This window comes from Salvelinus namaycush, chromosome 32, assembly GCF_016432855.1.
Source record: "Salvelinus namaycush isolate Seneca chromosome 32, SaNama_1.0, whole genome shotgun sequence".
NCBI lineage: Eukaryota > Metazoa > Chordata > Actinopteri > Salmoniformes > Salmonidae > Salvelinus > Salvelinus namaycush.
This window is the reverse complement of record NC_052338.1, coordinates 14509869-14533323: the sequence shown is the minus strand read 5'-3', so window position 1 is coordinate 14533323 and position 23455 is coordinate 14509869. Positions and strand designations below refer to the sequence as shown.

The 23455-nt window shown below is 42.4% G+C and overlaps 1 protein-coding gene across 1 annotated transcript in view; it reads right to left on the bottom strand.

Annotated features, from left to right (window-relative positions):
* LOC120027439 (KH domain-containing, RNA-binding, signal transduction-associated protein 3-like) overlaps positions 1-23455 on the bottom strand; it is a 162678-nt gene that overhangs the window by 64705 nt on the left and 74518 nt on the right. The window contains exon 2 of the mRNA XM_038972374.1: positions 16898-17034. Within this exon, the coding sequence (XP_038828302.1) occupies positions 16898-17034 (137 nt within the window). The remainder of the gene's footprint in view (positions 1-16897; positions 17035-23455) is intronic.

Sequence of the window (23455 nt, the reverse complement as noted above, 5' to 3'; positions counted from 1 at the left end):
AAATGGCACTCTATTCCATATATAGTGCACTACTTCTGACCAGGGCCCATAGGGTCAAATGTAATACTTTTTTTACCTTACAAAAAAGATTGCAGTCTTGAAATTGAAGTAAAAGTGCAGTAACTACAGTCGACTGATATTTTGGACACAGTAATTGCAGAATAACTGCAATATAACTGCACTGGGACAAAAAACTGTGTTATTTTGGATGCAGTTATACTGCACTCTGACTGCATTCTTTCTGCCTTTGACAACTAACAAACATAATCCAAACAATTATAACAGCATTATGTGAAATGAGGAGGCTCAGCATTTGACAGCTCACTTTCAAATAGTACATCATCTTTTCAACATATCAAGTTTTATACAATACCACAGTTTGCCTTTATATGTCAATGTCATCCCTGTTTAAATGCTCTGCAAAAGTCACATAGAGTGCCCTTGCTATTTTCATATAGCTGTTGAATGTTGAGTGACAATGTTTAAGGTCATGCAAAGACCAAAACAGAGAGAGTAGATGGACACAAAAAAAGAGAGGAGGGAGAGAGAAAGAGCAAAGAGAGAGAGAGAGGGAAGAGAGAGAATGAGAGCAGAGAGAGAGGAAAGAGAGCAAAGAGAGAGAGAGGAAAGAGAGCAAAGAGAGAGAGAGAGAGAGAGAGAGAGAGAGAAAGAGAGCAAAGAGAGAGAGTGAAAGAGAGAGAGAACGAGAGCAGAGAGAGAGAGAGAGAGAGAGAGAGAGAGAAAAAGAGAGCGAAAGAGAGCAGAGAGAGCGAGAGAGAGAGAGAGAAAGAGAGCAAAGAGAGAGAGCAAAGAGAGAGAGAGCAAAGAGAGAGAGTGTGCAGGGAGAGAGAGATAAAGCAGGTAGATAGGGAGATAGAGGGTACAGAGTACAGAGCTTGTTCTCTTCTGCTCACCATCTCTCTCTCCGTTTAACGGTGAGTTATACAGCTGTCTCCTACATCTCTATGGGTCATTAATTAGTGGACAGGATAGACAAAAAAACTGCCTGTCTCCTGCCTGTTATTCTCTCAAAACAGTAACTGTCATTGCCATGGTCATTAACTGTCCTTGCCATGGTCATTAACTGTCCTTGCCATGGTCATTAACTGTCATTGCCATGGTCATAAACTGTCATTGCCATGGTCATAAACTGTCCTTGCCATGGTCATTAACTGTCACTGCCATGGTCATTAACTGTCCTTGCCATGGTCATTAACTGTCCTTGCCATGGTCATTAACTGTCATTGCAATGGTCATTAACTGTCCTTGCCATGGTTGTTAACTGTCCTTGCCATGGTTGTTAACTGTCCTTGCCATGGTCATTAACTGCCATTGCCATGGTCATTAACTGTCATTGCCTTACTCAGTAACTGTTGTTGCCATGGTCAGTAACTGTCATTGCCATGGTCATTAACTGTACTTGCCATGGTCATTAACTGTCGTTGCAATGGCCATTAACTGTCCTTGCCATGGTCATTAACTATCCTTGCCATGGTCGTTAACTGTCCTTGCCATGGTCATTAACTGCCATTGCCATGGTCATTAACTGTCATTGCCTTACTCAGTAACTGTCGTTGCCATGGTCATTAACTGTCATTGCCATGGTCAGTAACGGTCATTCCCATGGTCAGTAACTGTCCTTGCCATGGTCAGTAACTGTCCTTGCCTTGGTCAGTAACTGTCATTCCCATGGTCAGGAGCTGTCCTTGCCATGGTCAGTAACTGCCATTGCATTGGTCAGTAACTGTCGTTGTCATGGTCATTAACTGCCATTGCCATGGTCATTAACTGTCCCTGCCATGGTCCTTAACTGTCCCTGCCATGGTCATTAACTGTCCTTGCCATGGTCGTTAACTGTCCTTGCCATGGTCATTAACTGCCATTGCCATGGTCATTAACTGTCATTGCCTTACTCAGTAACTGTCGTTGCCATGGTCATTAACTGTCATTGCCATGGTCAGTAACGGTCATTCCCATGGTCAGTAACTGTCCTTGCCATGGTCAGTAACTGTCCTTGCCTTGGTCAGTAACTGTCATTCCCATGGTCAGGAGCTGTCCTTGCCATGGTCAGTAACTGCCATTGCATTGGTCAGTAACTGTCGTTGTCATGGTCATTAACTGCCATTGCCATGGTCATTAACTGTCCCTGCCATGGTCCTTAACTGTCCCTGCCATGGTCATTAACTGTCCTTGCCATGGTCATTAACTGTCCTTGCCATGGTCATTAACTGCCATTGCCATGGTCATTAACTGTCCTTGCCATGGTCAGTAACTGTCATTGCCATGGTCATTAACTCTCATTGCCTTAGTCAGTAACTGTCATTGCCATTGTCATTAACTGTCATTACCATGGTCCTTAACTGTCCTTGCCATGGTTATTAACTGTACTTGCCATGGTCATTAACTGTCCTTGCCATGGTCATTAACTGTCACTGCCATGGTCATTAACTGTCATTGCCATGGTCATTAACTGTCACTGCCATGGTCATTAAATGTCATTGCCATGGTCATTAACTGTCACTGCCATGGTCCTTAACTGTCATTGCCATGGTCATTAACTGTCACTGCCATGGTCATTAACTGTCATTGCCATGGTCATTAACTGTCACTGCCATGGTCATTAACTGTCATTGCCATGGTCATTAACTGTCACTGCCATGGTCATTAACTGTCATTACCATGGTCATTAACTGTCCTTGCCATGGTTATTAACTGCCATTGCCATGGTCATTAACTGTCATTGCCATGGTCATTAATTATCATTGCCATGGTCATTAACTGTCATTGCCATGGTCATTAACTGTCATTGCCATGGTCATTAACTGTCATTGCCTTGGTCAGTAACTGTCATTTTCATGGTCAGTAGCAGGCAGTGCACTCAGGTGAACTCAGGCCATATGGCTGTATATTGTCAGTTTCACTACTGTGCTCGTATCCAGGCCTGCATATATGCTAACACCAGTTAAATTCCACTCATTACTTTTGTACACAGGGTGATGTCTACAGATGCTGAGGCTACATAAAAGGTGCCAGAGGTATCTGAAAGTCCATTATGTTGACAAATAGCCAGGTTTACATCAGTCTGAGTGTGAACAGGTGGGAATGTTTGCACCTGTTATATTCAGGGTGGAACACATCCTGTAATGTAAACAACGGTTGAGCATGAGAAAATTACATAGACGTTTAATGTTTTTAGTTTTACGTTTTTTCGTTCTGTAAAATTTCTCATTTTATTAAGACAAATAACAGGAGGCATGACAGTCAGTCAGTCAGCATATCACATGCTGTTTTGGTGCTGTGCTGTGGGATGCTGTTGATTTGGTGCTTTTTTAAAGCCTAGTTATTTACAGACAGATCAAATATATTTGCCTTGGATCTGATCTGTTTAATGCCTCTAAATGTCAGAGATAAACTTAATCTGGACATTAAACACCACCCTGTCTTTATATTTACTCATGCAAACTAAAGCCTCTCTAACCCACATTTCACAGTACAGTACTAGTCTGGTAGAATCAGCCAGATTGCTGTGTTCGCCATTCTGTTTCACTAGACATATCAGTCTTTCTTCAATGGGTGTTTGGAATAAGTAAACACTGGTCTGCATCCCAAATGGCACCCATCTTCCCTTTATAGTGCACTACCTTTGACTAGAAAGTAGTGCACTATAAAGGGAATAGGATGTAATGGGAAGCATCCATAGTCTGACTGGGGCCTGTGGTCATTTACTGCGTTTAATATCTCTAATCCATTTCCCCCAACAATAGCAGTAATCTGAACCCAGTCCAGAACTGCTGCGGTGTGGGTCCCTTACTGTCCCTGGATGGGGACTAGGAGGGGACTGTACTGCCTGGCACCGATAGTGACGGCCCACATGAGAGCTGAACAGTCTCTTCTTAATCATGTGTTGGCAAGAACCACTTTGCTTTGATTATGGTTACACACACACACACACACACACTAGGACCACACTACACTCTTAGAAAAAAAGGTGTTATCTAGAATCTAAAAGGGTTCTTCGGCTGTCCCCATAGGAGAACCCTTTGAAGAACCCTTTTTGGTTCCAGGTAAAACCCTTTCAGTTCCAGGTAGAACCCTTTTGGGTTCCATGTAGAACCCTTTCCATAGAGGGTTCTACAATGGAAGCCAAAATAGTTCTACATGGAACCAAAAAGGATTATCCTATGTGGACAGCTTAAGAACCCCTTTGGAAACCATTTTTCTAAGAGTGTAGAGTAGGCCTACACACCCCTCTCACAGTCGTAGTTCAGGGCTGACAGAGGAGCCGTGGTGCAGAGTGGTCATCCTAACAGCAACTATAACCAAAACCACAGCATTTTCAACCGCACATCTTAGAGTTGGCAGGGGATGGAGAAAGCAGGTGGAGAGATGAAGGGTTCTGTGATGATTAAAAGTCAGAGGACACCAACCAGTAGGAACGAATCTATGATTAATCACAGCTACCCAGGGGGGTAGGGCGGACCAACATCTAACATCTTTTCATCATTTCCTGAATGCATTACTGTACTGCTAGCCTGCACTGTGCTGGAGAGGAGGAGAGGAGGTGTGTGTGTATGTATGTATGTGTGTATTGCGCTGTGAGACGAGAGGAGAGGTGTGTTCAGAGAAAAGCCAGCATGCAGCGATTCTGCTGAAGACAGCAGGACAGACAGAGCCAACAGCAGAAGAATAAATCACTACTGCCATTGCTGAGGAGCGGAGAGACCCAGACACACAGAGAGACACACAGAGAGACACAGAGGAGAGGAGAGACACAGAGACACACAGAGACAGACAGGAGAGAGGAGAGACAGACATAAAGAGACAGAGACGCAGAGACACAGAGACACAGACACACAGAGAGACACAGAGGATAGAAGAGACAGGCACACGGAGACACAGTGAGACACAGAGGAGAGGAGAAACACAGAGAAACACAGAGACACAGACACACAGAGAGACACAGAGGAGAGTAGAAACACAGAGACAGACAGAGGAGAGTAGAGACACAGAAACACAAAGGAGAAGAGAAACACATACACAGAGGCACAGAGGAGAGACACAGAGGTACACAGAAAAATGTACGAGAGAGGAGAGACCGACACAAAGAGACAGAGACACACACAGAGACACACAGAGACATAGAGACACAGGGGAGAGAGGAGAGACAGAAACACAGCCTAAACTGGAAATTAACACCTTTCTAATGGCGTTGGGTGATTACACAAATATTTATGATGGGGTGCACGTACAGTGACTTCAGAAAGTATTCATACCCCTTGACTTGTTTCACATTTTGTTGTGTTACAGACAGAATTTGTTTTTCTTTTTTTTCTCTTTTTTTTCTTTTTTCTCACTGATCTACACACAATACCCCATAATGACAAATTGAAAACATGTTTTTGTAAATTGTTGCACATTTGTTAACAATGCAATACAGAAATATCTCATTTACATAAGTATTCACACCCGTGTTAGTACTTTGCAGTAGTACTTTTAGCGACGACTACAGGTGTGTCTTTTGGGGTTAGTCTCTAAGAGCTTTGCACACCTGGATTGTACAATATTTGTCCATTATTCTTTTTAAAATTCTTCAAGCACTGTCAAGTAGATTGTTGATCATTGCTAGACAGCAATTGTCAGGTCTTGCCATAGGCCACAAGCCAATTCAAGTCAAAACTGTAGCTAGGCCACTCAGGAAGATCCAAAAAAACTCCCTAGACAAGCATACCCATAACATGCAGCCACCACCACGCTTGAACATTTGAAGAGTGATACTCAGTGATGTGTTGTGTTGGATCTGCCCCAAACATAACACTTTGTACTCAGGACAAAAGTACATTTCTTTGCCACATTTCTTTGCAGTATTACCTTAGTGCCTTGTTGCAAACAGGACGCATGTTTTGGATCATTTTTTATTATACCTTCTTTTCACTCTGTAATTTAGGTTAGTATTGTGGCATAACTACAATGTTGATCCATCCTCAGTTTTCTCGTATCACAACCATTAAACTCTGTAGCTGATTTAAAATCACCATTGGCCTCATAGTGAAATCAATGAGCGGTTTCCTTCCTCTCCGGCAACTGAGTTAGGAAGGACGCCTGTATCTTTGTAGTGACTGGGTGTATTGATACAGCATCCAAAGCCAAATTAATAACTTCACCATGCTCAAAGGGATATTCAGCATTTGCTTTTTTATTTTTTACACATCTCCCAATCGGTGCGCTTCTTTGTGAGGCATTGAACAACCTCCCGGGTCTGTGTGGTTGAATCTGTGCTTGAAATTCATTACTGGATTAAGGGACCTTGCAGATAATTGTATGTGTGGGGTACAGTCATTCAAAAATAATGTTAACCACTAAAATTGAACACGGAATGAGTACATGCAACTTATTATGCAATTTGTTAAGGACATTTGTACTTCTGAACTTCTTTAGGATTGCCATAACAAAGGGGTTGAATACTTAATGACTCAAGACATTTCAGCATTGATTTTTTATAATTAATTTCTCAAATGTTCGACACACAAAATTCCACTTTGACTTATGGGGTATTGTGTGTAAATCAGTGACACAAAATCTCAATTTAATCCATTTTAAATTCAGTCTGTAACGCAACAAAATGTGGAAAAAGTAAAGGGGTGTGAATAATGTATGGGCATGAAAAACAGGAGAGTATTTCATGGCTGTTGGCGTGATATGTTTAGTTGTTGAGAGATTGATTTATACCAATTACACAGTGAATGAGCAAACAAAATACACTGAGTGTACAAAACATTAGGAACACCCTGATATTGAGTTTCCCTCAAAACAGTTTCAATACGTCGGGGTAGGGACTCTACAAGGTGTCGAAAGCATTCCACAGGGATGACTCCAATGCTTCCCACGGTTGTGTGAATTTGGCTGGATGAGCCCATTCTTGATACACACGGAAACTGTTGAGTGTGAAAAACCCAGCAGCATTGCCGTTCTTGACAGACTAAATTCGGTGCGCCTGGTACCTACTACCACACCCCGTTCAAAGGCACTTACATCTTTTGTCTTGCTCATTCACCCACTGAATGGCACACACACACAATCCATGTCTCAATTATATCAAGACATAAAAGTACTTCTTTAACCTGCCTCCTCCCCTTCATTTACACTGATTAAAGTGGATTTAACAGGACATCAATAAGGGATCATAGCTTTCACCTGGATTCAGCTGGTCAGTCAAAAGTAGTGCACTATATGGAATAGGGTGCCATTTTAGACACACCCATGGGCTGACTAATGGGCCTCCATACTTTACATCATCTTCCTCCTGAGGCACACTATTCCGTATATTTACATATTTTTGTTGACTTATATTATATGTCTTTATACGTCTCAGAACTGGCTCAAAAGTATTTATTTTTATTTTGAGCTTTGATTGTTTATCATGTACACGATAAGAGCAAAGATCTCTTGCAATTTCTTAGAACACTGCAACCAGTCTGCTCTATATACACTCAGGATGACTTTTTACTCTCAGTAGGTATTTATGAATATGTACAGTACACTACACTCCATGCTTTCTGAACATACTAGTCATATTTTTAGTTCGTAAACCCTATTTCATAGGACAAATGATTATTAAGAGATATTGTTAACCAGACGAGACCCTTTGATTTCTTCTTTCATCTGTAGAGTAAAAGCATCATAGACGCTAGCAGCCCTTAACAATGCATGGGGATGATACCCCGTAGCATAGCGCAAAGACATCAAGGTACTATATACACTGAGTACACCAAACATTAAGAACACCTTCCTAATATTGAGTTGCACCCCCTCCCCCGTTTGCCCCCAAAACCGCCACAATTGTGTAAAAACCAACTGTAGCAGCGCTGCAGTTCTTGACACAAACCAGTGCGCCTGGCACCTACTACCACACCCCGTTCAAAGGCACCTACATATTTTGTCTTGCCCATTCACCCTCTGAATGGCACACATACACAATCCCTGTCTCAATAAAAATAATTATTTTAACCTAACTCCTCCCCTTCATCTACACTGATTGAAGTGGATTTAACAAGTGAAATCAATAAGGGATCATAGCTTTCGCCTGGTCAGTCGATGTCATGGAACGAGCAGATGTTCTTAATGTTTTGTATAGTCAGTGTATAAACAAATGCAATGAAATTGTTTATTTTACAGTTAGCCTGTTCCCTTTTCACATGATCCCAGATGACTCTAAAAGATATTTCCCTATAAATTCTAACCATAGTCTTCTCAAAGGATGACTATTGAGATATTGCAAAACAATATGTCATGCTGTTTCACATACTGTAGCTGCAGGGGTGGATTGGTCATCTGGCAATTCTGGCAAATACCAGATGGGCTGGACAATTTTTGAATTTGGTGGGCTTGTCAAAATTGACAAAAAATACACTCAAGTTAAAATTTTAAATTTAAAAAGGTGACATGGCCGGCAGCCTGTGGGCCTGTTAATTAAGATGTATTTCATTTTTTTACCATGTTTTTATTTGCTTTGTCCTTTTTTTGTTGGGGGGGTTACAGGTGCAATAGTCATGTCAATTTACACACTTAGTTTATACCACATGTATTCGTAGGCATAAAGACAAATTATCATATTGATCACACAGGATTTTGTAATAATAAAATAGATAAGAGAAACAAAAAGAGGTGAGCCTACACCCCCAACTCCCCATTCTATTCCCCCCAGCCCAACATTTCTCAGTTTCTGTTGTCATAGATTCACGGGGAAGCTGGTTCCACCATTGGGGTGCCAGGACAGAGAGGAGCTTAGACTGGGCTAAGCGTAGGGGTGGGCCAAGAGACCTGAGGTGGCAGAACAGAGTGGGGTGTAGGGTTTGAGCATAGCCTGAAGGTAGGGAGGGGCAGTTCCTCTTGCTGCTCCGTAGATTAGCACCATGGTCTTGTAGTGGATGCAAGCTACAACTGGAAGCCAATGGAGTGTGCAGAGGAGTGGGGTGACATGAGAGAACTTGGGAAGGTTGAACACCAGACGGGCTGCAGGATTCTGGATAAGTATCAGGTGTTTGATGGCACAAGCGGGGAGCCTAGCCAACAGCGAGTTGCAGTAGTCCGGATGGGAAAGGACAAGTGTCTGGATTAGTGTCTGCGCCACTTCCTGTGTGAGGTAGGGTCGTATTCTAAGGATGTTGTAGAGTATCAACCTGCAGGAGTGAGTCACTGCTTGGATGTTTGCATAGAACGACAGGGTGTTGTCCAGGCTTATGTCAAGGTTATTTGAACTTTGGGTGGGCGAAACTATGGAGTTGTCAACCGTGACAGAGTGACAGCAGAGAAGATGCTGAGACAGGCAGACAGCACAACAGGGAGGCAAACAAAATATCTAAAGCAGAGACACAGTTAAAGTGGTGAGTTGTATCTCCAGACAGAGGAACAGTTATAGTGGTGAGTTGTTTCTCCAGACAGAGGAACAGTTATAGTGGTGAGTTGTATCTCCAGAGGAACAGTTATAGTGATGAGTTGTATCTCCAGAGGAACAGTTATAGTGGGGAGTTGTATCTCCAGACAGAGGAACAGTTAAAGTGGTGAGTTGTATCTCCAGACAGAGGAACAGTTATAGTGGTGAGTTGTATCTCCAGACAGAGGAACAGTTATAGTGGGGAGTTGTATCTCCAGAGGAACAGTTAAAGTGATGAGTTGTATCTCCAGACAGAGGAACAGTTATAGTGGGGAGTTGTATCTCCAGAAAGAGGAACAGTTATAGTGGTGAATTGTATCTCCAGACAGAGGGACAGTTATAGTGGGGAGTTGTATCTCCAGACAGAGGAACAGTTAAAGTGGTGAGTTGTTTCTCCAGACAGAGGTACAGTTAAAGTGGTGAGTTGTATCTCCAGACAGAGGAACAGTTAAAGTGGTGAGTTTTATCTCCAGACAGAGGAACAGTTAAAGTGGTGAGTTATATCTCCAGACAGAGGAACAGTTATAGTGGGGAGTTGTATCTCCAGACAGAAGAACAGTTATAGTGGGGAGTTGTATTTCCAGACAGAGGAACAGTTATAGTGAGGAGTTGTATCTCCAGACAGAGGAACAGTTAAAGTGGTGAGTTGTATCTCCAGACCGAGGAACAGTTATAGTGGTGAATTTTATCTCCAAACAGAGGAACAGTTATAGTGGTGAGTTTTATCTCCAGACAGAGGAACAGTTAAAGTGGTGAGTTGTATCTCCAGACAGAGGAACAGTTATAGTGGTGAGTTGTATCTCCAGAGGAACAGTTATAGTGGGGAGTTGTATCTCCAGACCGAGGAACAGTTATAGTGGTGAGTTGTATCTCCAGAGGAACAGTTATAGTGGGGAGTTGTATCTCCAAACAGAGGAACAGTTATAGTGGGGAGTTGTATCTCCAGAGGAACAGTTATAGTGGGGAGTTGTATCTCCAGACAGAGGAACAGTTAAAGTGGTGAGTTGTATCTCCAGACAGAGGAACAGTTAAAGTGGTGAGATGTATCTCCAGACAGAGGAACAGTTATAGTGGTGAGCTGTATCTCCAGAGGAACAGTTATAGTGGTGAGTTGTATCTCCAGACAAAGGAACAGTAATAGTGGTGAGTTGTATCTCCAGAGGAACAGTTAAAGTGGTGAGTTGTATCTCCAGACAGAGGAACAGTTATAGTGGTGAGTTGTATCTCCAGACAGGGGGACAGTTATAGTGGGGAGTTGTATCTCCAGAGGAACAGTTAAAGTGGTGAGTTGTATCTCCAGACAGGGGGACAGTTAAAGTGGTGAGTTGTATCTCCAGACAGGGGAACAGTTATAGTGGTGAGTTGTATCTCCAGACAGAGGCACAGTTATAGTGGTGAGTTGTATCTCCAGAGGAACAGTTATAGTGGTGAGTTGTATCTCCAGACAGAGGAACAGTTATAGTGGTGAGTTGTATCTCCAGACAGAGAAACAGTTATAGTGGTGAGTTGTATCTCCAGAGGAACAGTTACAGTGGTGAGTTGTATCTCCAGACAGAGGAACAGTTATAGTGGTGAGTTGTATCTCCAGACAGAGGAACAGTTATAGTGGTGAGTTGTATCTCCAGACAGAGGAACAGTTATAGTGGGGAGTTGTATCTCCAGACAGAGGAACAGTTATAGTGGTGAGTTGTATCTCCAGACAGAGGAACAGTTATAGTGGTGAGTTGTATCTCCAGACAGAGGAACAGTTATAGTGGTGAGTTGTATCTCCAGACAGAGGAACAGTTATAGTGGTGAGTTGTATCTCCAGACAGAGGAACAGTTATAGTGGTGAGTTGTATCTCCAGAGGAACATTTATAGTGGTGAGTTGTATCTCCAGAGGAACAGTTATAGTGGTGAGCTGTATCTCCAGACAGAGGAACAGTTATAGTGGGGAGTTGTATCTCCAGACAGAGGAACAGTTATAGTGGTGAGTTGTATCTCCAGACAGAGGAACCGTTATAGTAGTGAGTTGTATCTCCACACAGAGGAACAGTTATAGTGGTGAGTTGTATGTCCAGAGGAACAGTTAAAGTGGTGAGTTGTATCTCCAGAGGAACAGTTATAGTGGTGAGCTGTATCTCCAGACAGAGGAAAAGTTATAGTGGTGAGTTGTATCTCCAGACAGAGGAACAGTTATAGTGGTGAATTTTATCTCCAGACAGAGGAACAGTTATAGTGGTGAGTTTTATCTCCAGACAGAGGAACAGTTATAGTGGTGAGTTGTATCTCCAGACAGAGGAACAGTTATTGTGGGGAGTTGTATCTCCAGACAGAAGAACAGTTATAGTGGTGAGTTGTATCTCCAGACAGAGGAACAGTTATAGTGGGGAGTTGTATCTCCAGAGGAACAGTTAAAGTGGTGAGTTGTTTCTCCAGACAGAGGAACAGTTATAGTGGGGAGTTGTATCTCCAGACAGAGGAACAGTTATAGTGGTGAGTTGTATCTCCAGAGGAACAGTTAAAGTGGTGAGTTGTATCTCCAGACAGAGGAACAGTTATAGTGGGAAGTTGTATCTCCAGACAAAGGAAACAGTTTTAGTGGTGAGGGTTATCTCCAGACAGAGGAACCGTTATAGTGGTGAGTTGTATCTCCAGACAGAGGAACAGTTAAAGTGGTGAGTTGTATCTCCAGACAGAGGAACAGTTATAGTGGTGAGTTGTATCTCCAGACAGAGGCACAGTTATAGTGGGGAGTTGTCTCTCCAGACAGAGGAACAGTTATAGTGATGAGTTGTATCTCCAGACAGAGGAACAGTTATAGTGATGAGTTGTATCTCCAGACATAGGAACAGTTATAGTGGGGAATTGTATCTCCAGACAGAGGAACAGTTGTAGTGGTGAGTTGTATCTCCAGACAGAGGAACAGTTAAAGTGGTGAGTTGTATCTCCAGACAGAGGAACAGTTATAGTGGTGAGGTGTATCTGCAGAGGAACAGTTAAAGTGGTGAGTTGTATCTCCAGACAGAGGAACAGTTATAGTGGTGAGTTGTATCTCCAGACAGAGGAACAGTTAAAGTGGGGAGTTGTATCTCCAGACAGAGGAACAGTTATAGTGGGGAGTTGTATCTCCAGACAGAGGAACAGTTATAGTGGGGAGTTGTATCTCCAGAGGAACAGTTAAAGTGGTGAGTTGTATCTCCAGACAGAGGAACAGTTATAGTGGGGAGTTGTATCTCCAATGGAACAGTTAAAGTGGTGAGTTGTATCTCCAGACAGAGGAACAGTTATTGAGGGGAGTTGTATCTCCAGACAGAGGAACAGTTATGTGGTGAGTTATATCTCCAGACAGAGGAACAGTTATAGTGGGGAGTTGTATCTCCAGAGTAACAGTTAAAGTGGTGAGTTGTATCCCCAGACAGAGGAACAGTTATAGTGGTGAGTTGTATCTCCAGACAGAGGAACAGTTATAGTGGTGAGTTGTATCTCCAGACAGAGGAACAGTTATAGTGGTGAGTTGTATCTCCAGACAGAGGAACAGTTATAGTGGTGAGTTGTATCTCCAGAGGAACATTTATAGTGGTGAGTTGTATCTCCAGAGGAACAGTTATAGTGGTGAGCTGTATCTCCAGACAGAGGAACAGTTATAGTGGGGAGTTGTATCTCCAGACAGAGGAACAGTTATAGTGGTGAGTTGTATCTCCACACAGAGGAACAGTTATAGTGGTGAGTTGTATGTCCAGAGGAACAGTTAAAGTGGTGAGTTGTATCTCCAGAGGAACAGTTATAGTGGTGAGCTGTATCTCCAGACAGAGGAACAGTTAAAGTGGTGAGTTGTATCTCCAGACAGAGGAACAGTTATAGTGGTGAGTTGTATCTCCAGACAGAGGAACAGTTAAAGTGGTGAGTTGTATCTCCAATGGAACAGTTAAAGTGGTGAGTTGTATCTCCAGACAGAGGAACAGTTATAGTGGGGAGTTGTATCTCCAGAGGAACAGTTATAGTGATGAGTTGTATCTCCAGACAGAGGAACAGTTATAGTGGGGAGTTGTATCTCCAGACAGAGGAACAGTTATAGTAGTGAGTTGTATCTCCAGACAGAGGGACAGTTATAGTGGGGAGTTATATCTCCAGACAGAGGAACAGTTAAAGTGGGGAGTTGTATCTCCCGACAGAGGAACAGTTATAGTGGGGAGTTGTATTTCGAGACAGAGGAACAGTTATAGTGAGGAGTTGTATCTCCAGACAGAGGAACAGTTAAAGTGGTGAGTTGTATCTCCAGACCGAGGAACAGTTATAGTGGTGAGTTTTATCTCCAGACAGAGGAACAGTTATAGTGGTGAGTTGTATCTCCAGACAGAGGAACAGTTATAGTGGTGAGTTGTATCTCCAGAGGAACAGTTATAGTGATGAGTTGTATCTCCAGACAGAGGAACAGTTATAGTGGTGAGGTGCATCTCCAGACAGAGGAACAGTTATAGTGGTGAGTTGTATCTCCAGAGGAACAGTTATAGTGATGAGTTGTATCTCCAGACAGAGGAACAGTTATAGTGGTGAGGTGTATCTCCAGACAGAGGAACAGTTATAGTGGTGAGTTGTATCTCCAGACAGAGGAACCGTTATAGTGGTGAGGTGTATCTCCAGACAGAGGAACAGTTATAGTGGTGAGTTGTATCTCCAGAGGAACAGTTATAGTGGGGAGTTGTATCTCCAGACAGAGGAACAGCTATAGTGGTGAGTTGTATCTCCAGAGGAACAGTTATAGTGGGGAGTTGTATCTCCAGACAGAGGAACAGCTATAGTGGTGAGTTGTATCTCCAGAGGAACAGTTATAGTGGTGAGTTGTATCTCCAGACAGAGGAACAGTTATAGTGGTGAGGTGTATCTCCAGACAGAGGAACAGTTATAGTGGTGAGCTGTATCTCCAGAGGAACAGTTATAGTGGTGAGTTGTATCTCCAGACAGAGGAACAGTTATAGTGGTGAGGTGTATCTCCAGACAGAGGAACAGTTATAGTGGTGAGTTGTATCTCCAGAGGAACAGTTATAGTGGGGAGGTGTATCTCCAGACAGAGGAACAGTTATAGTGGTGAGTTGTATCTCCAGAGGAACAGTTATAGTGGGGAGTTGTATTTCCAGACAGAGGAACAGTTATAGTGGGGAGTTGTATCTCCAGACAGAGGAACAGCTATAGTGGTGAGTTGTATCTCCAGACAGAGGAACAGCTATAGTGGTGAGTTGTATCGCAAGTGGTGTTTTTACATATTGTATTTGTTTTTAACATGAGCTGGTAAAAAAAAGGAGGAGGACCAGTCATGGGTGCAAAATGGATTGAGAAACGCTGTACTGTACTGCCAAGTCGGTGGTACGTGCAGTTATGTGGGCTGGTGTGGATAAAATGCAGGGCCAAATTCTTGTCCCTGTCTGCCCCTGTTTAGCTGCAGTCCTCTCTTCGCTTACACATAAATCAATTCTAAGCCACTCTCACTGTATCATCACAACTTTAAATGATTACTCTGTTTTCCATCTTCTCTGTTTTCCAGCGCAAATTGGTATATAACAAGCAGACATGCATAACATGCACAACCCATTCTCCATCGTAGCACAGCAATGAACTGTGCTGCTAGGTGAATATGATCATTCAGGTTGAACTAGCCTTTAACCAGTGGCCCAATTTAAGAGGGTTAGGTATTTTATTTCATAGCTAAACTTTATTTGTCCTAGAAAACCATACGTCTGGAACCTGCTCTCTGGTGTCCTTGCCTGTTTCATATTATTATAAAGCCGTGTTTTTAGAAGATGGATATAAACCCTCTGAACATGAGTCTAAACGGTCGCTTTGGGAAACGCAGCGAGCCACTTCAGTGGCGAAAGCCAAAAGGTGATGTTTGTAGTTCAGGGAGAAATCCCATTGGAGTCACAGCGATCACTCTAGCCCATTGCTACCTGTCAGATTGAACAAATTGAATTTGTCTTCCTTCGGTGGCTTGTTGAGGCTCTAAACAGCGTATTAGCAGCCCCACTTATCAAAGCTGTCAAAGCAAATGTGTTTAGCTGCATTCCTTTGAGACACAGATGGGTCTCTAGATGACATTACATCTCCCTGTATTAATGTCATTGTAATTATTTTAGAAAGGGGCAAAATGTAGCTCTCACAATCAGTTTGTTTAAGTTACAGAACACTGTAAATATCTAACCAGAGCTCCCTTGCAAAATAGCTATATTTATCAATAGGACTCACCACATTATGTAAAAAACACATTTAAAAAAAGATTGCGCCTACGAAAGTAGTGCACTAAACAGGGAATAGGGTGCCACAGCAGACTGTGTTGAAGCCCCTGCAGGTCATCTATCTACAGCCTCTCTCAGAGAGGTGAAAACCTGAGTGATGTCATCATCTCCTGAGAGAGGCTTCTCTTTTTTACGCTAGCCTCTCTGCTACGCTACTAGCCTCCCTGTTAGGGACCCTGTGGGAACTGGCTTTCATGCAGCTGCTGTGTGGCTCCATTAAACGCTGCTGTTGATGCTGGGAGCTTTGTCTCAGAGTGGAGGGCTGAGGGGGATGAAGGGCTCTCATCACATGGCTAGATGAGCACAGCATTATCACTCAAACAGCATGGGCTGTTTCATCCTGACATGGCGGTCATTCTGAGAGGTGTGTGTGTGTGAGTGTGTGTGTATGTGTGTGTGTGACTGTGTGTGTGTGGTGCAGTATGCACATGGCTCTGTTTTTATTTTTGGAGCAAAAAAAGGGAAGTGCAGGTGTCTTTTTCTCCTGGTCTCTCTCTCTCTCTTTTCTTTGGCTCTTTATTACCTATTGTTAGACTCTATTTATTTACAAGGAACACATAGGTCACGGATGGTACTGAATTGGATGTCTACTGAAAATCTCTGCTTTGGCCTCAACACACCTGCATATTTTTTCCTGGTTTGTCTTTTCAATGAAAACATGCAAGGTGCCAAAAGCAATTAGATAGAAATTAAAAGACCAAGAACAATTTAAACCTAGACATCTCTGCAGGAAATAGCAACCTTTAACATGCGTCAGTAGAGAGTCATTGTCTTTGTATCAAAAGGAAAGAATAAGGGAATATCATAAGCATAAGGGAATATAAAGAGTTATAAGCACATGGAGATGTGAACAAGGTCATATAGCTGACAGATCGGAGTGGTAGGGGTTCTATAAAATGAAGGGTAATTTGTACTGTAATGTTATAAAACATAAATGAGATGTATGGAGAAGGCAATGTGATCATAGCCCAATTCTGTTATCTCTTCTTGTAGTCACTGTACTGTTTACTTATTGGTTTACTTAATTATACAGGTTTCATTGTGTAAAAATAAATACTTGAACTGTCCGATGCTTGTTGTCTGGAAGTAAAATTAAAATAGAAAAAATCCCAGAAGCTAACTGAAAAGAAGCCATTATTTGACTGCAGTTGCACAGTATGATCTGAAAATCTCTAGCCCAAATCCAGCAGTACTTACTTTGGGAAACTGTTTGAAGGGTATTAACACTTTCTGGCCCAGCTTCATGTTCTTGTTGATGACCACGTCGATAAACTTCTCCTCTTCTTTCTCTTCTTTCTCTTCTTTTTCTTCATCTTTTTGCAATTTTTCGATTTCTACAGGGAGAAAAAAAAAGCAAGACAAGGCAATGACTACAAACGATTAAGACAAACATTCAAAAAGTGATCAAAGGATCAAAAGATGTTTGTCCCTTTTTTAAAAGGAGTTTGTTGAACTGAAATAATAGCCTTTAAGTGTGCCAGTTTGACAGTTGGTTTGTTGTCACTCAGGCTCACACCTTTTTGCTTGCTCAGTCAACTGTGAAATAGGCTCTTTTGGCAATGGTATTAATGAACTGGATATGGTTCAAATCATATCATAGTCATTCATCGTGCTCATTGGACGAAGCTCTCTGTCTGGTTTGTAATATTTTGCAATTTAATAGTAGGTAGATCAAATTTGAGTTTCCCAGACATTTGAATAGCTTTCATGTTTTACCTCATGAAAATTGATAATGAGGGAGTCTGCATGTAGAGAGATGAGTATATCTCCAGGGTATGGAAAAAATTGGCTGTCACGGTTCCTCCCGTTTAGAGGGTAGTCTTTGATGTATTTGAAGATATAACCTTGAAGGTTCAATGAGATGGATAACATCTGTGTTCAGGAGCCAATAAAATGATAATGTAGCAGGGGCTAGGGAGGCCAGGAAGGGCCAGGTGGGATGGGGAACAGAACCTTCAGGCTAGCATTGGTCAGTGGACAATGTAACTGGGGTAATGGAGGGAGGACTTCAACAGAAACACACTCATTCTCAATAGACATATACTGCCTAAGCATGACATCTGAGTGACTAAAAACGTGTAACTTCTGGATCTGTGGCATACAGGCTAATAAAGAGAAGAAATGGCAAGCTGTGTTCAGTTCAGAGTGGCAAACCAAACTGTCTCCAGATTTGACTTTCTAATTGTTGCCTATTATTATCATCGCATCTTCAAATCCTGCTTCTCAAATTACATAGGCTGTGAGTTCGTCGACGGTTTTGGTAAAGCAATCAAATAAATAAGAAACGGAGACTGTGTCCTGGCTCTATGAAGCTGGACAGCATTAGATTCCATGAATAAAATGAAAGACAAAGAAAATGAGTCTTAACTAGGATAACAGATGTATCAGTAAGCAGGGATCTCTTCTAAGCCTCAACTCATCCCAGGAGGGAGCAGATTCCTCACGTTCTGAGGAGAGCCCAGATTAATATTAATGTGACCTCACAACATGCCTTACAGAGAGTCTCTCTTCCTTCCTCAATGCTCTGGTTGTCCTCAAGGCAATATTCAGTATCCTGTGGATGAGTCAACGTCTCGTTATTGGTATCAACAGATTTGTAATGTGTCAGTGAAAACCCCCAAGGTTCATGGCTATAAGGATTTTAAAACATCTGGGAAAATATCCACACATTTTAGGCCATCTATAATACCTAGCTGTCCCCTTTATCCAAACAACCTCAACTGCAGTTTTCTGTTCTATTTCCACAGTGGTTCTGTGAATACGTATCAAGAACACAGTTTTCACTAAGAGTGCCCTCTTCTCCTCTGAACCGGTGGTGACTGTAGCGGTGGATGGATTTCAACTGGCACTGCCGAGACCCTTGATTCCAAGAAAAAGGTATCATTTGATGGGGGTTGTGCTTCTTCTTCCTCCATCAAAGAGGATAGATATGTCATTAAAATTGCATTTACAGCTTGGGTGACGGCTAGGCTCTACACAGTACGGGGCCTGGCCCAGCTGTCTCCTCCTCTATTAGACATTGAATCACTTAAGAGAAGCAGCATACTGATTTAGACTACATCCATCCTTCCATTTAAAATGCATTAAGTTGGAGGAGATCTGTAGGATTATGCTTGACTTCTACATCAGGCTGTGAGTGGTGAGGAGTTGAGATGACGGAGTGGAGAGGGGGGTGGAGAGGGGGGTGGAGAGGGGGGTGCGGGGAGGCAATCAGGTTATTACATCCTCTAATGTCACGTTGTAGAGAGGGTCAATATTACGATGTGATATTGAGAAGATCAAGCAGCAGAGGTCTAATGGCAGTCACATCAAATATTGATCATGCAAACTATGTAGGGAATGCATAGGTTGCATTGGTGGCTAAACTGTGACATTTTCACCAAACTCCTTGAGACTAGTTGACAGATGCATAAGGTTGAAGGTATTACATTTCTTCCAAACAGGAGGCAACATGCTTCTGGGCAATACTGGTCACACACCATGAGTTGGGCGAATGCTTGAACATTCTTCTTCTAAATGTGTTCTGAACTGCTCCTTATTCTGTCTTCATGTTTTTTATGTTATGTTTTTCCAAAATAAAGAAATGAGGTCTTTGTAGAAACTTACTCAGGCAGAACATGTCCAAGTCCACTTTTATGATGGTAAAGAATGTCAGAGCAAATCGTATGCAATGTTTCTGTGATTTAGCATGGACAAAACATTTTGTACTCCTACATTGGACTCCTACATAAAGTAGACTAAGTAACTCCACATTCCAACTCAATTGGCTGGAACATACTGGTGCTTTAGAGTTAACGAAACAAAATATTTGTTCACATTTTCTTTAACCTGTTTTATGTCATAATCTCTTAATCGTTTTCCCAAACATTGCGGTGAAAACCTACGTATCCTATGTCTGTCTCAACTTAATACTGAAATACCTCCCAGTCAAACAACATACCTCCCATGAAACAACATTACAGTGTGTGTATATTATACTAAGAAGAAACAACATTACAGTGTGTGTATATTATAGTAAGAAGAAACAACATTACAGTGTGTGTATATTATAGTAAGAAGAAACAACATTACAGTGTGTGTATATTACAGTAAGAAGAAACAACATTACAGTGTGTGTATATTATAGTAAGAAGAAACAACATTACAGTGTGTGTATATTACAGTAAGAAGAAACAACATTACAGTGTGTGTATATTATAGTAAGAATAAACAACATTACAGTGTGTGTATATTATAGTAAGAAGAAACAACATTACAGTGTGTGTATATTATAGTAAGAAGAAACAACATTACAGTGTGTGTATATTACAGTAAGAAGAAACAACATTACAGTGTGTGTATATTATAGTAAGAAGAAACAACATTACAGTGTGTGTATATTATAGTAAGAAGAAACAACATTACAGTGTGTGTATATTATAGTAAGAAGAAACAACATTACAGTGTGTGTATATTACAGTAAGAAGAAACAACATTACAGTGTGTGTATATTACAGTAAGAATAAACAACATTACAGTGTGTGTATATTATAGTAAGAAGAAACAACATTACAGTGTGTGTATATTACAGTAAGAAGAAACAACATTACAGTGTGTGTATATTATAGTAAGAAGAAACAACATTACAGTGTGTGTATATTATAGTAAGAAGAAACAACATTACAGTGTGTGTATATTATAGGAAGAAGAAACAACATTACAGTGTGTGTATATTATAGTAAGAAGAAACAACATTACAGTGTGTGTATATTATAGGAAGAAGAAACAACATTACAGTGTGTGTATATTATAGGAAGAAGAAACAACATTAGTAAGAAACACACAATATAACTGGTCTGTAGGTTTGAGCAGCTTGATCTACCAGGTTACAGATCAATACCATAGCTACCTGCTGTCATTTCAATGTGTCACAGTCCTGTGTTAGCCCAGTATTTGATGTAGACGCTATTTTCCCCTCAAATTGCCCCCTGCTTGTGACTCTCTGTAGATTTCCATGACAACTGACAGACTGTGATGAAAAGCGCCATATTCTGGGTTTCAGTCTGTTAAGTGGTTACCTGCAGCCTTCAGGCGACATTCTGTGGCCAAGAGAACTGCATATTAACACAGAGGGAATACAACTAATTTCTCTTTGTCCTTTCAGACAGACAGGACTCTTAGGGCTACAGCACAGGGGGAAAACTGACATTAAATTGACATTTCAAATAAAAGAGTTCAAATAAACTGTTGTTGTTTTTTTGTATTTTTGTATTTATTAAAAGTGATGTTTTAGTTCTGCAATGGAGAAAATTATTCTTACATTTGGCTGTTAAGTGAAATTAAGGACCAAATGAAAAGAAATGCTAGAACAGGAAGTTCATTATTCTGTAATGTTCTGAAGCAAAGCCTTAATGAACTGTGTAACACTAGAACAAGCCTGGTCAGTTTCCTCACAACAGGAGACCAGGCTCTCCTCGCCTCAGTTCATTAAATCAATCTCAGACAGAAATCACACTAAAATTAATTTACATTTACATTGTCAACATCTCCTTCTCTTCCTCCTCCACATCTCCATCTCCGTTTGTCAGAGGACCCTTGCATACCTTTGTTCCCTTGCATGCCACAGCATGCCTTTGTTCTATTCCTAATACGACCACAAATTCAGTGTGATTCAGGATATCAGGCTGTGAGAAAGAGCTCAGCTCAATACTCAGACCATCACACAGGGCTGTCTCAGCTCAATACTCAGACCATCACACAGGGCTGTCTCAGCTCAACACTCAGACCATCACACAGGGTTGTCTCAGCTCAATACTCAGACCATCACACAGGGCTGTCTCAGCTCAATACTCAGACCATCACACAGGGCTGTCTCAGCTCAACACTCAGACCATCACACAGGGTTGTCTCAGCTCAATACTCAGACCATCACACAGGGCTGTCTCAGCTCAATACTCAGACCATCACACAGGGTTGTCTCAGCTCAACACTCAGACCATCACACAGGGTTGTCTCAGCTCAATACTCAGACCATCACACAGGGCTGTCTCAGCTCAACACTCAGACCATCACACAGGGCTGTCTCAGCTCAACACTCAGACCATCACACAGGGCTGTTTCAGCTCAACATTCAGACCATCACACAGGGCTGTCTCAGCTCAATACTCAGACCATCACACAGGGCTGACTCAGCTCAATACTCAGACCATCACACAGGGTTGTCTCAGCTCAATACTCAGACCATCACACAGGGCTGTCTCAGCTCAATACTCAGACCATCACACAGGGCTGTCTCAGCTCAATACTCAGACCATCACACAGAGCTGTCTCAGCTCAATACTCAGACCATCACACATGGCTGTCTCAGCTCAATACTCAGACCATCACACATGGCTGTCTCAGCTCAATACTCAGACCATCACACATGGCTGTCTCAGCTCAATACTCAGACCATCACACATGGCTGTCTCAGCTCAATACTCATACCATCACACAGGGCTGTCTCAGTTCAATACTCAGACCATCACACATGGCTGTCTCAGCTCAATACTCAGACCATCACACATGGCTGTCTCAGCTCAATACTCATACCATCACACAGGGCTGTCTCAGTTCAATACTCAGACCATCACACATGGCTGTCTCAGCTCAATACTCAGACCATCACACAGGGCTGTCTCAGCTCAATACTCAGACCATCACACAGGGCTGTCTCAGCTCAATACTCAGACCATCACACAGAGCTGTCTCAGCTCAATACTCAGACCATCACACATGGCTGTCTCAGCTCAATACTCAGACCATCACACATGGCTGTCTCAGCTCAATACTCAGACCATCACACATGGCTGTCTCAGCTCAATACTCAGACCATCACACATGGCTGTCTCAGCTCAATACTCATACCATCACACAGGGCTGTCTCAGTTCAATACTCAGACCATCACACATGGCTGTCTCAGCTCAATACTCAGACCATCACACATGGCTGTCTCAGCTCAATACTCATACCATCACACAGGGCTGTCTCAGTTCAATACTCAGACCATCACACATGGCTGTCTCAGCTCAATACTCAGACCATCACACAGGGCTGTCTCAGCTCAATACTCAGACCATCACACAGGGCTGTCTCAGCTCAACACTCAGACCATCACACAGGGTTGTCTCAGCTCAATACTCAGACCATCACACAGGTCTGTCTCAGCTCAATACTCAGACCATCACACAGGGCTGTCTCAGTTCAATACTCAGACCATCACACATGGCTGTCTCAGCTCAATACTCAGACCATCACACAGGTCTGTCTCAGCTCAATACTCAGACCATCACACAGGGTTGTCTCAGCTCAATACTCAGACCATCACACAGGGCTGTCTCAGCTCAATACTCAGACCATCACACAGGGCTGTCTCAGCTCAACACTCAGACCATCACACAGGGTTGTCTCAGCTCAATACTCAGACCATCACACAGGGCTGTCTCAGCTCAACACTCAGACCATCACACAGGGTTGTCTCAGCTCAATACTCAGACCATCACACAGGGCTGTCTCAGCTCAACACTCATGCCACCCACCGACGCTGTCCTGAAATCTCCATTTCACTCTGGCTCCTTGACAAGGTCAGACTGGCGGCAGGAATTCATCTCAGCCCCTAATCTGGAGATTACATTCTCCTTGCCCGGCCCAGCGCTGGGCCCTCCCTGTCTCTCTCTCCCTCTCGGTTTCTCTCCTTTTCTCACTGCTGCCCTTGCCCTCTCTCTCCCTATCTCCCA